Source organism: Coregonus lavaretus (assembly GCF_964263955.1).
Source record: "Coregonus lavaretus genome assembly, contig: HAP1_SCAFFOLD_254, whole genome shotgun sequence".
In the NCBI taxonomy this organism is placed as follows: Eukaryota; Metazoa; Chordata; class Actinopteri; order Salmoniformes; family Salmonidae; genus Coregonus; species Coregonus lavaretus.
The window spans coordinates 55,914-69,928 of NW_028157650.1; the positions used below are offsets into that span (position 1 = coordinate 55,914).

Sequence of the window (14,015 nt, forward strand, 5' to 3'; positions counted from 1 at the left end):
GAGCTGAAGATGTTCAAGAGGATTCTTAGTCCAGAACTCCCAGAAGGCTTTGAGAGTCAGAAGCAGGATAAGGAAGTGGTGGATGCTGAAGATGAGAAGCAGGAGAGCAGTGCCAGAGAGGGGGCTCTGAAGATCACACTGCACGTCCTGAGGAAAATGAACCAGAAGGAGCTTGCTGACACACTGGAGAAAAGTAAGAGCTGTCTGCCTCATGTTGAATGATGTTTTAGAACATTTAAAAGCTGTAGCTAAAGTACAGCTAAAGTAGCTGTGTAACTCAATGATATTGTAGCAGCCTTAACACAACACCTAGTGACCTCATCAAGTAGCAGCAGGGATGTGTTGTGTGGATTCATTTAGACAGAGGAGAGAGAGACAACATTATTAATGCCATCAATAATACCAATAATGATATAAATCAGTCACACCAGTGTGTAATGAATTATGAAAACATTTACAGATTTATACAGACAAGAGAATAAATGATTATAATTTAAACTTTATAAGACAGTCTTAGAATACTGTAGGCATTAAAACAGATGTAATATTAATATCCTCTGTGTTATTTCTTCATTCAGATGAGCGTGCTGTGATTCTTCAACGTGAACTCAAATCTAATCTAAAGAAGAAGTTTCAATGTGTATTTGAGGGGATCGCTAAACAAGGAAACCCAACACTTCTCAATAAGATCTACACAGAGCTCTACATCACAGAGGGTGGAACAGGAGAGGTCAATAATGAACATGAGCTGAGACAGATTGAGACAACAACCAGGAAACAAGCAAGACCAGAGACTGCAGTCAAATGTAACGACATCTTCAAACCCTTAACTGGACAAGACAAACTTATCAGAACTGTGCTGACAAAGGGAGTCGCTGGCATTGGAAAAACAGTCTCTGTGCAGAAGTTTATTCTGGACTGGGCTGAAGGAAAAGCAAATCAGGATGTCCAATTTGTATTTTCATTCCCTTTTCGGGAGCTGAATTTGATGAAAAAGGACAAACACACTTTCATTGAACTTCTCAGTCACTTCTCAATGGAAACCAAAGAATCAAGAATCTCCAACTACGACAAGTACAAAGTTCTGTTCATCTTTGATGGTCTGGATGAGTGCCGACTGCCCCTAGACTTCCAGAAGAACAAGATCTGTTGTGATGTCACAAAGTCAACCTCAGTGGATGTTCTGCTGACAAATCTCATCAAGGGAAATCTGCTTCCCTCTGCTCTCCTCTGGATAACTACCCGACCTGCAGCAGCCAATCAGATCCCTTCAGTGTGTGTTGACCAGGTGACAGAGGTACGAGGGTTCAATGACCCACAGAAGGAGGAGTACTTCAGGAAGAGATTCAGTGATGAGGACCTGGCCAGCAGAATCATCTCACACATAAAGATATCAAGGAGCCTCCACATCATGTGCCACATTCCAGTCTTCTGTTGGATTTCTGCAACAGTCCTTGAACACATGTTGAGTACAGACAAGACAGAAGAGATGCCCAAGACTCTGACTGAGATGTACTCACACCTTGTGGAATTTCATACCAAACAGAAGAATGAAAAGTATCTTGGGAAAGAAGAGACAGGTCCACACTGGAATAAAGAGAGCATTCTGTCACTGGGAAAACTGGCTTTTCAACAGCTTGTTGACGGCAATCTGATTTTCTATGAAAAAGACCTGAAAAAGGCTGGCATTGATGTCAATGAAGCCACAGTGTACTCAGGATTGTGCACACAGCTCTTTAAAGAGGAATGTGGGCTGTACCAGGACAAGGTGTACTGCTTCGTGCATCTGAGCATTCAGGAGTTTCTGGCTGCTGTATATGTGTTCCTCTCATTCATCAACAACAATGAGAATCTAATGGCCAAACCTCAATCAACGTCCAGCAACTTTTTTGCGCTTTTCAGAGACAAGCCTGAAGTTACTTTCTACAAGAGTGCTGTGGATAAAGCCTTACAAAGTGAGACAGGAAACATGGACCTTTTCCTCCGCTTCCTTCTGGGCCTCTCACTGGAGTCCAATCAGAAGCACTTACGAGGTCTACTGACAAAGACAAGAAGCAGCTCACAGAGCCATGAAGAAACAGTCAAGTACATCAAGGAGAAGATCAGGGAGAATCCCTCTCCAGAGAGGTGCATCAATCTGTTCCACTGTCTGAATGAACTGAATGACCATTCTCTAGTGGAGGAGATCCAAAGCTACCTGCTCTCAGGAAGTCTCTCAACAAAAGAACTGTCACCTGCACAGTGGTCAGCTCTGGTCTTTGTGTTGCTGACTTCAGAAAAGGAGCTGGATGTGTTTGACCTGAAGAAATACTCCAGATCAGAGGAAGGTCTTCTGAGGCTGCTGCCAGTGGTCAAAGCCTCCAGAGCTGCTCTGTGAGTAAATAAAAGTATATTTAAGTACTAATCATCAGTTTAGAGAAAAATATATATTATAGTATGTATATAATACTATATTGAAAAACATATTGAATCACTGCATTGATGTTCACATTAGTATAACAATATGACCATACAATTATAGGAGACAGAAGATGAATCTATATGTTGTTTAAGAGAATAAACCAAATGCATCTGCCATTGTCCTTCTACACTACTGGTGTTAAAATAACAGTGTGTTTGTGAAATCATGATGATGTCTTTGTCAGGCTGTCAGGCTGTGGAGTCACAGAGGAAGGCTGTGCTTCTCTGGTCTCAGCTCTGAAGTCAAACCCCTCACACCTGAGAGAGCTGGATCTGAGTAACAATGACCTGAAGGATTCAGGAGTGAAGCTGCTCTCTGCTGGACTGGGGAATCCCCACTGTAAACTGGAGACTCTGAGGTCAGTATTCCTGTATCACTCAATGAACACACATACACTGGACACACACTGGACACACACACACACACCCAGGACACACATACTATACACACACACACTGGACACACACACACACTAGACACACAACCTGGACACACACTCATTGGACAACACACACACACACACACTGGACACACACACAAACACACACTGGACACACACACACTGGACACACACACACACACACACAAGGATTAATTGAGTAGTGTTTAGAAACATGTAATCTACTGTTAATAATGATACATTCATTCATTTATATACAGTACCAGTCAATAGTTTGGACACACCTACTCATTCAAGGGTTTTTCTTTATTTTTACAATTTTTTACGTTGTAGAATAATAGTGAAGACATCAAAACTATGAAATAACACATATGGAATCATGTAGTAACCAAAAAAGTGTTAAACAAATCAAAATATGTTATATTTGAAAATCTTCAAATAGCCACCATTTGCCTTGATGACAGCTTTGCACACTCTTGGCATTTTCTCAACCAGCTTCACCTGGAATGCTTTTCCAACAGTCTTGAAGGAGTTCCCACATATGCTGAGCACTTGTTGGCTGCTTTTCCTTCACTCTGCGATCCAACTCATCCCAAACCATCTCAATTGAGTTGAGGTTGGGTGATTGTTGAGGCCAGGTCATCTGATGCAGCACTCAATCACTCTCCTTCTTGGTCAAATAGAGGTGTGTTGAGTCATTGTCCTGTTAAAAAACAAATGATAGTCCCACTAAGCTTAAACCAGATGGGATGGCGTGACGCTGCAGAATGCTGTGGTAGCCATGCTGGTTAAGTGTGGTTAAATTCTAAATAAATCACAGACAGTGTCACCAGCAAAGCACCCCCACACCATAACACCTCCTCCTCCATGCTTTACATTTACATTTACATTTTACATTTTAGTCATTTAGCAGACGCTCTTAACCAGAGCGACTTACAGGAGCAATTAGGGTTAAGTGCCTTGCTCAAGGGCACATTAACGTCATTTAGCAGACGCTCTTAGCCAGAGCGACTCACAAATTGGTGCGTTCACCCTATAGCCAGTGGGATAACCACTTTACAATTTGGGGGGGGGGGGGGGGGGGGTTAGAAGGAATACTTTATCCTATCCCAGGTATTCCTTAAAGAGGTGGGGTTTCAAATGTCTCCGGAAGGTGGTGAGTGACTCCGCTGTCCTGGCGTCGTGAGGGAGCTTGTTCCACCATTGGGGTGCCAGAGCAGCGAACAGTTTTGACTGGGCTGAGCGGGAGCTGTGCTTCCGCAGAGGAAGGGGAGCCAGCAGGCCAGAGGTGGATGAACGCAATGTCCTCGTTTGGGTGTAGGGACTGATCAGAGCCTGAAGGTACAGAGGTGCCGTTCCCCTCACTGCTCCATAGGCAAGCACCATGGTCTTGTAGCGGATGCGAGCTTCAACTGGAAGCCAGTGGAGTGTGCGGAGGAGGGGGGTGACGTGAGAGAACTTGGGAAGGTTGAACACCAGACGGGCTGCGGCATTCTGGATGAGTTGTAGGGGTTTAATGGCACAGGCAGGGAGCCCAGCCAACAGCGAGTTGCAGTAGTCCAGACGGGAGATGACAAGTGCCTGGACCAGGACCTGCGCCGCTTCCTGTGTAAGGCAGGGTCGCACTCTCCGAATGTTGTAGAGCATGAACCTGCAGGAGCGGGTCACCGCCTTGATGTTGGCGGAGAACGACAGGGTGTTGTCCAGGGTCACGCCTAGGCTCTTCGCACTCTGGGAGGAGGACACAGCGGAGTTGTCAACCGTGATGGCGAGATCATGGAACGGGCAGTCCTTCCCCGGGAGGAAGAGCAGCTCCGTCTTGCCAGGGTTCAGCTTGAGGTGGTGATCCGTCATCCATACTGATATGTCTGCCAGACATGCAGAGATGCGATTCGCCACCTGGTTATCAGAAGGGGGAAAGGAGAAGATTAGTTGTGTATCGTCAGCGTAGCAATGATAGGAGAGACCATGTGAGGATATGACAGAGCCAAGTGACTTGGTGTATAGGGAGAAAAGGAGAGGGCCCAGAACCGATCCCTGGGGGACACCAGTGGTGAGAGCACGTGGTGCGGAGACAGCTTCCCGCCACGCCACTTGGTAGGAGCGACCGGTCAGGTAGGACGCAATCCAGGAGTGAGCCGCGCCGGAGATGCCCATCTCGGAGAGGGTGGAGAGGAGGATCTGATGGTTCACAGTATCAAAGGCAGCAGACAGGTCTAGAAGGACAAGAGCAGAGGAGAGAGAGTTAGCTTTAGCAGTGCGGAGAGTCTCCGTGACACAGAGAAGAGCAGTCTCAGTTGAATGACCAGTCCTGAAACCTGATTGGTTTGGATCAAGAAGGTCATTCTGAGAGAGATAGCAAGAGAGTTGGCTAAAGACGGCACGCTCAATAGTTTTGGAAAGAAAAGAAAGAAGGGATACTGGTCTGTAGTTGTTGACATCAGTGGGGTCGAGTGTTGGTTTTTTGAGGAGGGGAGCAACTCTCGCTCTCTTGAAGACGGAAGGGACATGGCCAGCGGTCAAGGATGAGTTGATCAGCGAGGTGAGGTAGGGGAGAAGGTCACCGGAGATGGTCTGGAGAAGGGAGGAGGGGATGGGGTCAAGCGGGCAGGTTGTTGGGCGGCCTGCAGTCACAAGTCGCAGGATTTTATCTGGAGAGAGAGGGGAGAAAGAAGTCAAAGCATAGGGTAGGGCAGTGTGAGCAGGACCAGCAGTGTTATTAGACTTAACAAACGAGGATCGGATGTCGTCAACCTTCTTTTCAAAGTGGTTGACGAAGTCATCCACAGAGAGAGAGGAGGGGGGGGGGGGGGGGAGGAGGATTCAGGAGGGAGGAAAATGTGGCAAAGAGCTTCCTAGGGTTAGAGGCAGATGCTTGGAATTTAGAGTGGTAGAAGGTGGCCTTAGCAGCAGAAACAGATGAAGAAAATGTAGAGAGGAGGGAGTGAAAAGATGCCAGGTCGGTAGGGAGTTTAGTTTTCTTCCATTTCCTCTCCGCTGCCCGGAGCTCTGTTCTGTGAGCTCGCAGTGAGTCATCAAGCCACGGAGCTGGGGGGGAGGACCGAGCCGGCCGGGAGGATAGGGGACACAGAGAGTCAAAGGATGCAGAAAGGGAGGAGAGGAGGGTTGAGGAGGCAGAATCAGGAGATTGGAGGGAGAAGGATTGAGCAGAGGGAAGAGATGATAGGATGGAAGAGGAGAGAGTAGTGGGAGAGAGAGAGCGAAGGTTGCGGCGGCGCATTACCATCTGTGTAGGGGCAGAGTGAGTAGTGTGGGAGGAGAGCGAGAGAGAAAAGGAAACAAAGTAGTGGTCGGAGACTTGGAGGGGAGTTGCAGTGAGATTAGTAGAGGAGCAGCATCTAGTGAAGATGAGGTCAAGCGTATTGCCTGCCTTGTGAGTAGGGGGGACGGTGAGAGGGTGAGGTCAAAAGAGGAGAGGAGTGGAAAGAAGGAGGCAGAGAGAAATGAGTCAAACGTGGACATAGGGAGGTTGAAATCCCCCAAAACTGTGAGGGGTGAGCCATCCTCAGGAAAGGAACTTATCAAGGCGTCAAGCTCGTTGATGAACTCTCCAAGGGAACATGGAGGGCGATAGATGACAAGGATATTAAGCTTAAATGGGTTAGTGACTGTGACAGCATGGAATTCAAATGAGGAGATAGACAGATGGGTTAGGGGAAAAATTGAGAATGTCCACTTGGGAGAGATGAGGATTCCTGTACCACCACCCCTCTGACCAGATGCTCTCGGGGTATGCGAGAACACATGGTCAGACGAGGAGAGAGCAGTAGGAGTAGCCGTGTTTTCAGTGGTGATCCATGTTTCCGTCAGCGCCAGGAAGTCGAGGGACTGGAGGTTGGCATAGGCTGGGATGAAGTCAGCTTTGTTGGCAGCAGAACGGCAGTTCCAGAGGCTGCCTGCGACCTGGAACTCCAGGTGAGGGGTGCGAGCAGGGACCACCAGGTTGGAGAGGCAGCAGCCGCGCGGTGTTATGCGTTGTTTGTGTAGCCTGTGCAGAGACGAGAGAACAGGGATAGGCAGAGGCATAGTTGACAGGCTGTAGCAAATGGCTACAAAAATGCAGAGGAGATCGGAATGAAATGAGCTAAGCATCTGGGAGAGGAGAGAGGGGGGCCTCCCTCACCAAAAACTTCTACCTCAGAAACTAAAATTGTTTCACTGAACAGTTGTTCAATGTTTAAAGGAATAAACTCAAACCCACTTTATTCAGCTAGCCAACTATGACACCATAGCTGACTAGCATGCTAGCATCCAATAACACACAGTTTAACACACAGTTAAGCACAAATACTCACAACAAACCACCAATAGTGTGTTAACTAGCTAACCAGCATGCCAGCATCCAGTAACACACAGCCAAGCACAAACACTTGGTCACAGCAAACCACCAATAGTGTGATAACACACTAAACAGATCATTCGTGTCTGTGTCAAGTTCCTTTCATGACGCAGCAATGATTCAACATTGGCTAGCTAGGACAAGTATATTGTAATTAGCTACTACCGTACCGTTCGCTGGTCGTGCTGGGTAGCTAGCAATGGCCACTGTGTTGGCTTTGTTTTAAGAACGGCTAGCTAGCTAGCTTCGTGCTACACCCGGCACACAATGGCTACTGTGTTGACTCTGACTCTGTTCGAAAAAACGGCTAATTAGCTCGCTTCGTGCTACTGCCGGCACGGCGGAAGACACTGCCAAGACACAGTAGCTACCCACGATACCTAGCTATGACGCCGTAGCTAACTAGCAAGCTAGCATCCATTAACACACAATTAGCACCAATACTTGGTTACAACAAACTGCCAAGAGTGTGTTAGCACACTAAACAGATGATTCATGTCCGTGTCTAGTTCCTTACATAACGCAGAACGCAGCAAAAATTAAACGTTGGCTAGAAGCACATTTAACAGTGGGAACAGCTAATCGTTACCAGTAGCTACCCGCTAGCTAGCTAGCCTCGTGCTTCGATACTAACCTACAATAACCTATGGAAACCTACAATAACAACAATACTAACCTATAATAAATACAATACCTAACTACACTAACTACCAACCTACGATCTAATGCATGGTTAAGCTATACTCAACACCAAATGAGAAGTTTGCTTACCTCCAGCTACGCTTACCTCCAGCTTTGCTTACCTCCAGCTAACGCAGAGCTAACGGTGGGAACTACACATGCGGAGATCATCCGTTCACCCACACCGCTTCTCACAAAGACACGCCGGTTGGAACCAACAATCTCAAATTTGGACTCCAGACCAAAGGACAAATGTCCACCTGTGTAATGTCCATTGCTCATGTTTCTTGGCTCAAGCAGGTCTCTTTTTATTATTGGTGTCCTTTAGTAGTGGTTTCTTTACAGCAATTCGACCATGAAGGCCTGATTCACACAGTCCCCTCTGAACAGTTGATGTTGAGATGTGTCTGTGACTTGAACTCTGTGAAGCATTTATTTGGGCTGTAATTTCTGAGGCTGGTAACTCTAATGAACTTATCCTCTGCAGCAGAGGTAACTCTGGGTCTTCCATTCCTGTGGTGGTTCTCATGAGAGCCAGTTTCATCATAGCGCTTGATGTTTTTTGTGACTGCACTTGTTCTTAAAGTTCTTAAAATGTTCCTTATTGACTGACCTTCATGTCTTAAAGTAATGATGGACTGTCGTTTCTCTTTGCTTATTTGAGCTGTTCTTGCCATAATATGGACTTGGTCTTTTACCAAATAGGGCTATCTTCTGTATACCCCCTACCTTGTCACAACACAACTGATTGGCTCAAACACATTAAGAAGGAAATAAATTAAACAAATTAAATTTTAAGAAGGCCCACCTGTTAATTGAAATGCATTCCAGGTGACTACCTCATGAAGCTGGTTGAGAGAATGCCAAGAGTGTGCAAAGCTGTCATCAAGGCAAAGGGTGGCTATTTGAAGAATCTCAAATATAACATATATTTTAATTTGTTTAACACTTCTTTGGTTACTACATGATTCCATATGTGTTATTTCATAGTTTTAATGTCTTCACTATTATTCTACAATGTATTTTTTTTACTAATTTGAATGAGTAGGTGTGTTCAAACTTTTGACTGATAGTGTATATATACATATATGAATAGATATGGCAGGTTTCAGGACTCTGATGTATCTGAAAATGTTGAAAAAATATATTTTCACCACCAAAGAATAGCAGTGTGGTTTTAATATGATTTGACTCTTGCAGGCTGTCAGGCTGTCTAGTCACAGAGGAAGGCTGTGCTTCTCTGGTCTCAGCTCTGAAGTCAAACCCCTCACACCTGAGAGAGCTGGATCTGAGTAACAATGACCTGAAGGATTCAGGAGTGAAGCTGCTCTCTGCTGGACTGGGGAATCCCCACTGTAAACTGGAGACTCTGAGGTCAGTATTCCTGTAGTTGGTCAACAAGTGAGAACTGTTCACCAGATCCACATGTGTTTACCAGGCACACATAGTCCACACCATATGTGTTTGGACAGTGAAGCTTACAGTTTTACATTTGGTTTTTAGATACAATGTTTCATATTATGCAACAGTACAGAATGTCACCTTTTATTTAAAGATTTTCATACATATACTGTATATTTTACCGTTTAGAAATGAAAGTACTTTATTATGTAGTTCTCCCATTTGAAAAAGTCATAATTATTTAGACAAATTAATTTATTCAAAAGTTTAGTATTTGGTCCAATATTCTTTTTCTGCAGTGATTACATCAAGCTTGTGATTCTACAAACTTGTTGAATACATTTGCAGTTTGTCTTGGTTTTGTTATAGATTATATTTTTCCTAATAGAAACTGAATGGTGAATAATGTCCTGTCATTTTGGAGTCACTTCACTTGTATTGTCAGTAAGAATAGAAGATGTTTCTGAACACTTCTACATTCATGTGGATGCTACCATGATTATGAATAATCATGAATGAATCGTGAATAATGATGAATGAGAAAGTTACAGAGGAACAAGGATCATACCCCCTCTGTTATTGGTAATGGTGAGAGGTTAGCATGTTTTGTTGTAGCCTCTGTAACTTTCTCACTCATTATTTTTCATGATTCATTCATGATTTTTATTAATCATGTCATCATCAGGATTCATTTAGTAGTGTTTAGAAACATGTTATCTACTCACTTAGACAGAAAATTACTCCAGTCATCATCCACCATTCAGTTACTATCGGGCAAAACATAACACAACCAAAACAAACTGCAAATGCAACCAACGAGTTTGAGTCACAAGCTTGATGTAGTCATTGTGTTCAAGGAATATCGGACCAAATAGTAAACTTTTGACTACTTTAAAACACTATGAGTGAATTTATCAAAATACTTATGACTTCTTCAAATGGGGGGACTAGATACATAAAGTGCTTTCATTTCTAAACGGTGAAACAGATATGTATTAAAATACCCTCAAATAAAAGGTGACATTATATACTGTCACCTCATATGAAACATTTGATCTCAAATCCAAAATGCTGGAGTATAGAGCCACATTTAAAATGTTATCTTTGTCAAAATAGATACGGTGTGGACTGTATACTCAATACAATCTAAATCTGATACCTCACTGTCTGTCTTTTGACTGATACTGCGTTTTAAACTGCTCTGGTCAGTCTACTCAAATATTTGTACTTTAGGTTTTTCTCTCTACAAGCAATACTTTGATCATTTGTAATTTCCAATAATCATACATTAATTTTTTTATAAATATATATGGCAGGGTTCAGGACACTGATATATCTGAAAATGTATCTGAAAAAATATACTGCCAATATTTTCACCCAAAGAATAGCAGTGTGGTTTTAATATGATTTGACTCTTTGCAGGCTGTCAGGCTGTCTAGTCACAGAGGAAGGCTGTGCTTCTCTGGTCTCAGCTCTGAAGTCAAACCCCTCACAGCTGAGAGAGCTGGATCTGAGTAACAATGACCTGAAGGATTCAGGAGTGAAGCTGCTCTCTGCTGGACTGGAGAATCCCCACTGTAAACTGGAGACTCTGAGGTCAGTATTCCTGTAGTTGGTCAACAAGTGATAACTGTTCACCAGATCCACATGTGTTTACCAGGCACACATAGTCCACACCATATGTGTTTGGACAGTGAAGCTTACAGTTTTACATTTGGTGCTATGCTCCAGCATTTTGGATTTAAGGTAGAATGTTTCATATGAGGCAAAAGTATAGAATGTCACCTTTTATTTGATGTTAATGGTGAGAGGTTAGCATGTTTTGAGAAAGATCATGAATGAATCATGAATAATAATGAATGAGAAAGTTACAGAGGCTACACTCTGTAACTTTCTCATTCATTATTATTCATGATTCATTCATGATCTTTCTCAATCATGGCAGTCACAGGCTTGATGTGGTCATTGCATTCAAAGAATAAGGGACCAAATACTAAACTTTTGACTACTTTACTACACTATAAGTTAGTTGGTCAGAATACTTATGACTTCTTGAAAAAGGGGGACTAGATACATAAAGTGCTTTCATTTCTAAACGGTGAAACAGATATGTATTAAAATACCCTCAAATAAAAGGCATTATATACTGTCACCTCATATGAAACATTTGATCTCAATTCCAAAATGCTGGAGTACAGAGCCACATTTAAAATGTTAGCTTCACTGTCAAAATAGATATGGTGTGGACTGTATACTCAATACAATCTAAATCTGATACCTCACTGTCTGTCTTTTGACTGATACTGCTTTTTAAACTGGTCTGGTCAGTCTACTCAAATATTTGTAATATGCATATTTCTCTCTACAATCAATATATGATCATTTCTAATAATGAAACATTCATTAATTTATTAATAGATAGAGTAGGTTTCAGGACACTGATATATCTGAAAATGTTGAAAAAATATATTGCCACTCTATTTTCACCACCAAAGAATAGCAGTGTGGTTTTAATATGATTTGACTCTTTGCAGGCTGTCAGGCTGTCTAGTCACAGAGGAAGGATGTGCTTCTCTGGTCTCAGCTCTGAAGTCAAACCCCTCACACCTGAGAGAGCTGGATCTGAGTAACAATGACCTGAAGGATTCAGGAGTGAAGCTGCTCTCTGCTGGACTGGGGAATCCCCACTGTAAACTGGAGACTCTGAGGTCAGTATTCCTGTAGTTGGTCAACAAGTGATAACTGTTCACCAGATCCACATGTGTTTACCAGGCACACATAGTCCACACCATATGTGTTTGGACAGTGAAGCTTACAGTTTTACATTTGGTGCTATGCTCCAGCATTTTGGATTTGAGATAGAATGTTTCATATTAGGCAACAGTACAGAATGTCTCCTTTTATTTAAAGGTATTCATATATAAATATATATATATATATATATATATATATATATATATATATATATATATATATATATTTTACCGTTTAGAAATGAAAGCACGTAATGTGTCTTGTTCTCCCATTTGAAAAGTTGTAATAATTTGGACATATTCACTTATATTGTATTAAAGTAGTCATAAGTTTAGTATTTGGTCCCATATTCCTTACCTGCAGTGATTACATCAAGCTTGTGATTCTACAAACTTGTTGAATGCATTTGCAGTTTGTTTTAGTTGTGTTTTGGATGATGTTTTTCCCAATAGAAACTGAATGGTGAATAATGTCCTGTCATTTTGGAGTCACTTCACTTGTATTGTCAGTAAGAATAGAAGATGTTTCTGAACACTTCTACATTCATGTGGATGCTACCATGATTATGAATAATCATGAATGAATCGTGAATGATGATGAATGAGAAAGTTACAGAGGAACAAGGATCATACCCCCTCTGTTATTGGTAATGGTGAGAGGTTAGCATGTTTTGTTGTAGTCTCTGTAACTTTCACACTCATTATTATTCATGATTCATTCATGATTTTTCTTAATCATGTCATCATCAGGATTCATTTAGTAGTGTTTAGAAACATGTTATCTACTCACTTAGACAGAAAATTACTCCAGTCATCATCCACCATTCAGTTACTATTGGACAAAACATAACCCAAAACACAACCAAAACAAACTGCAAATGCAACCAACGAGTTTGGGACCAAATACTCAACTTTTGACTACTTTAATACACTATAAGTGAATTGGTCAGAATACTTTTGACTTCTTCAAATGGGGGGACTAGATACATAAAGTGCTTTCATTTCTAAACGGTGAAACAGATATGTATTAAAATACCCTCAAATAAAAGGTGAGATTATATACTGTCACCTCATATGAAACATTTAATCTCAAATCCAAAATGCTGGAGTATAGAGCCACATTTAAAATGTTATCTTCACTGTCAAACTAGATATGGTGTGGAACGTATACTCAATACAATCTAAATCTGATACCTCACTGTCTGTCTTTTGACTGATTGTCACGATCGTCTTGACGAGAAGTAGACCAATGCGCAGCGTGTTGAGCGAACATGATTGCTTTATTTAACAAAGCACGAAACACAAAACAAAACACGACTCGTGACGTCCTCAGTAACAATGACCAATACGGAAACAAAAACCCACAAACACAAGGTGAAAACAGACAGTTTAAATATGGCTCCCAATCAGAGACAACGAGCCAACAGCTGACACTCGTTACCTCTGATTGGGAGTCACTCAAACAAAGAAATACAACAACCTAGAACAACCCAACCAAGACACAGAACACAAAGAAACGAACACACCCTGGCTCAACATACAGAGTCCCGGAGCCAGAGCGTGACAGTACCCCCCCCTAAAGGCGCGGACTGCGACCGCGCCTTAACAAAACCCAAACAGGGGAGGGCTGGGTGGGCATTCCTCCTCGGAGGCGGCTCCGGCTCCGGGCTTGACCACCACCCTTCCACAATTCCCCCGTAGCGCCCCCGGTCCGGTCTGACCCCGCTGGCTGGATCTGGACCGGACATCGACGGAGCGGATTGCTCAAGCTCCGTTGTGGAGCAGCTGCCCGGTACCTGATCAGGCACCGGACTGACGACGCGCACCCCTGGCTTGGCGCGTGAGGCAGGAACTGACTGGACCTGGCTGATGATGCGAACCCCTGGCTTGGTGCGTGGAGCAGCAACGGACCGGACCGGGCTGACGATACGCACCCCTGGCTTGGTGCGTGGAGCCGGA

General features: G+C 43.2%; 1 protein-coding gene across 1 annotated transcript; it reads left to right on the forward strand.

Moving 5' to 3' along the window:
* Window positions 1–337: 337 nt before the first annotated feature.
* Window positions 338–10,915, forward strand: LOC311125130 (NLR family CARD domain-containing protein 3-like; the record flags this gene model as incomplete). The annotated part of the gene is made up of 5 exons (XM_084199193.1): window positions 338–344; window positions 579–2,373; window positions 2,646–2,819; window positions 9,103–9,276; window positions 10,726–10,915. 5 exons carry the CDS (start codon window positions 338–340, stop codon window positions 10,913–10,915), a joined length of 2,340 nt encoding a protein of 779 aa, XP_084055319.1.
* Between the last annotated feature and the right edge of the window lie 3,100 nt (window positions 10,916–14,015).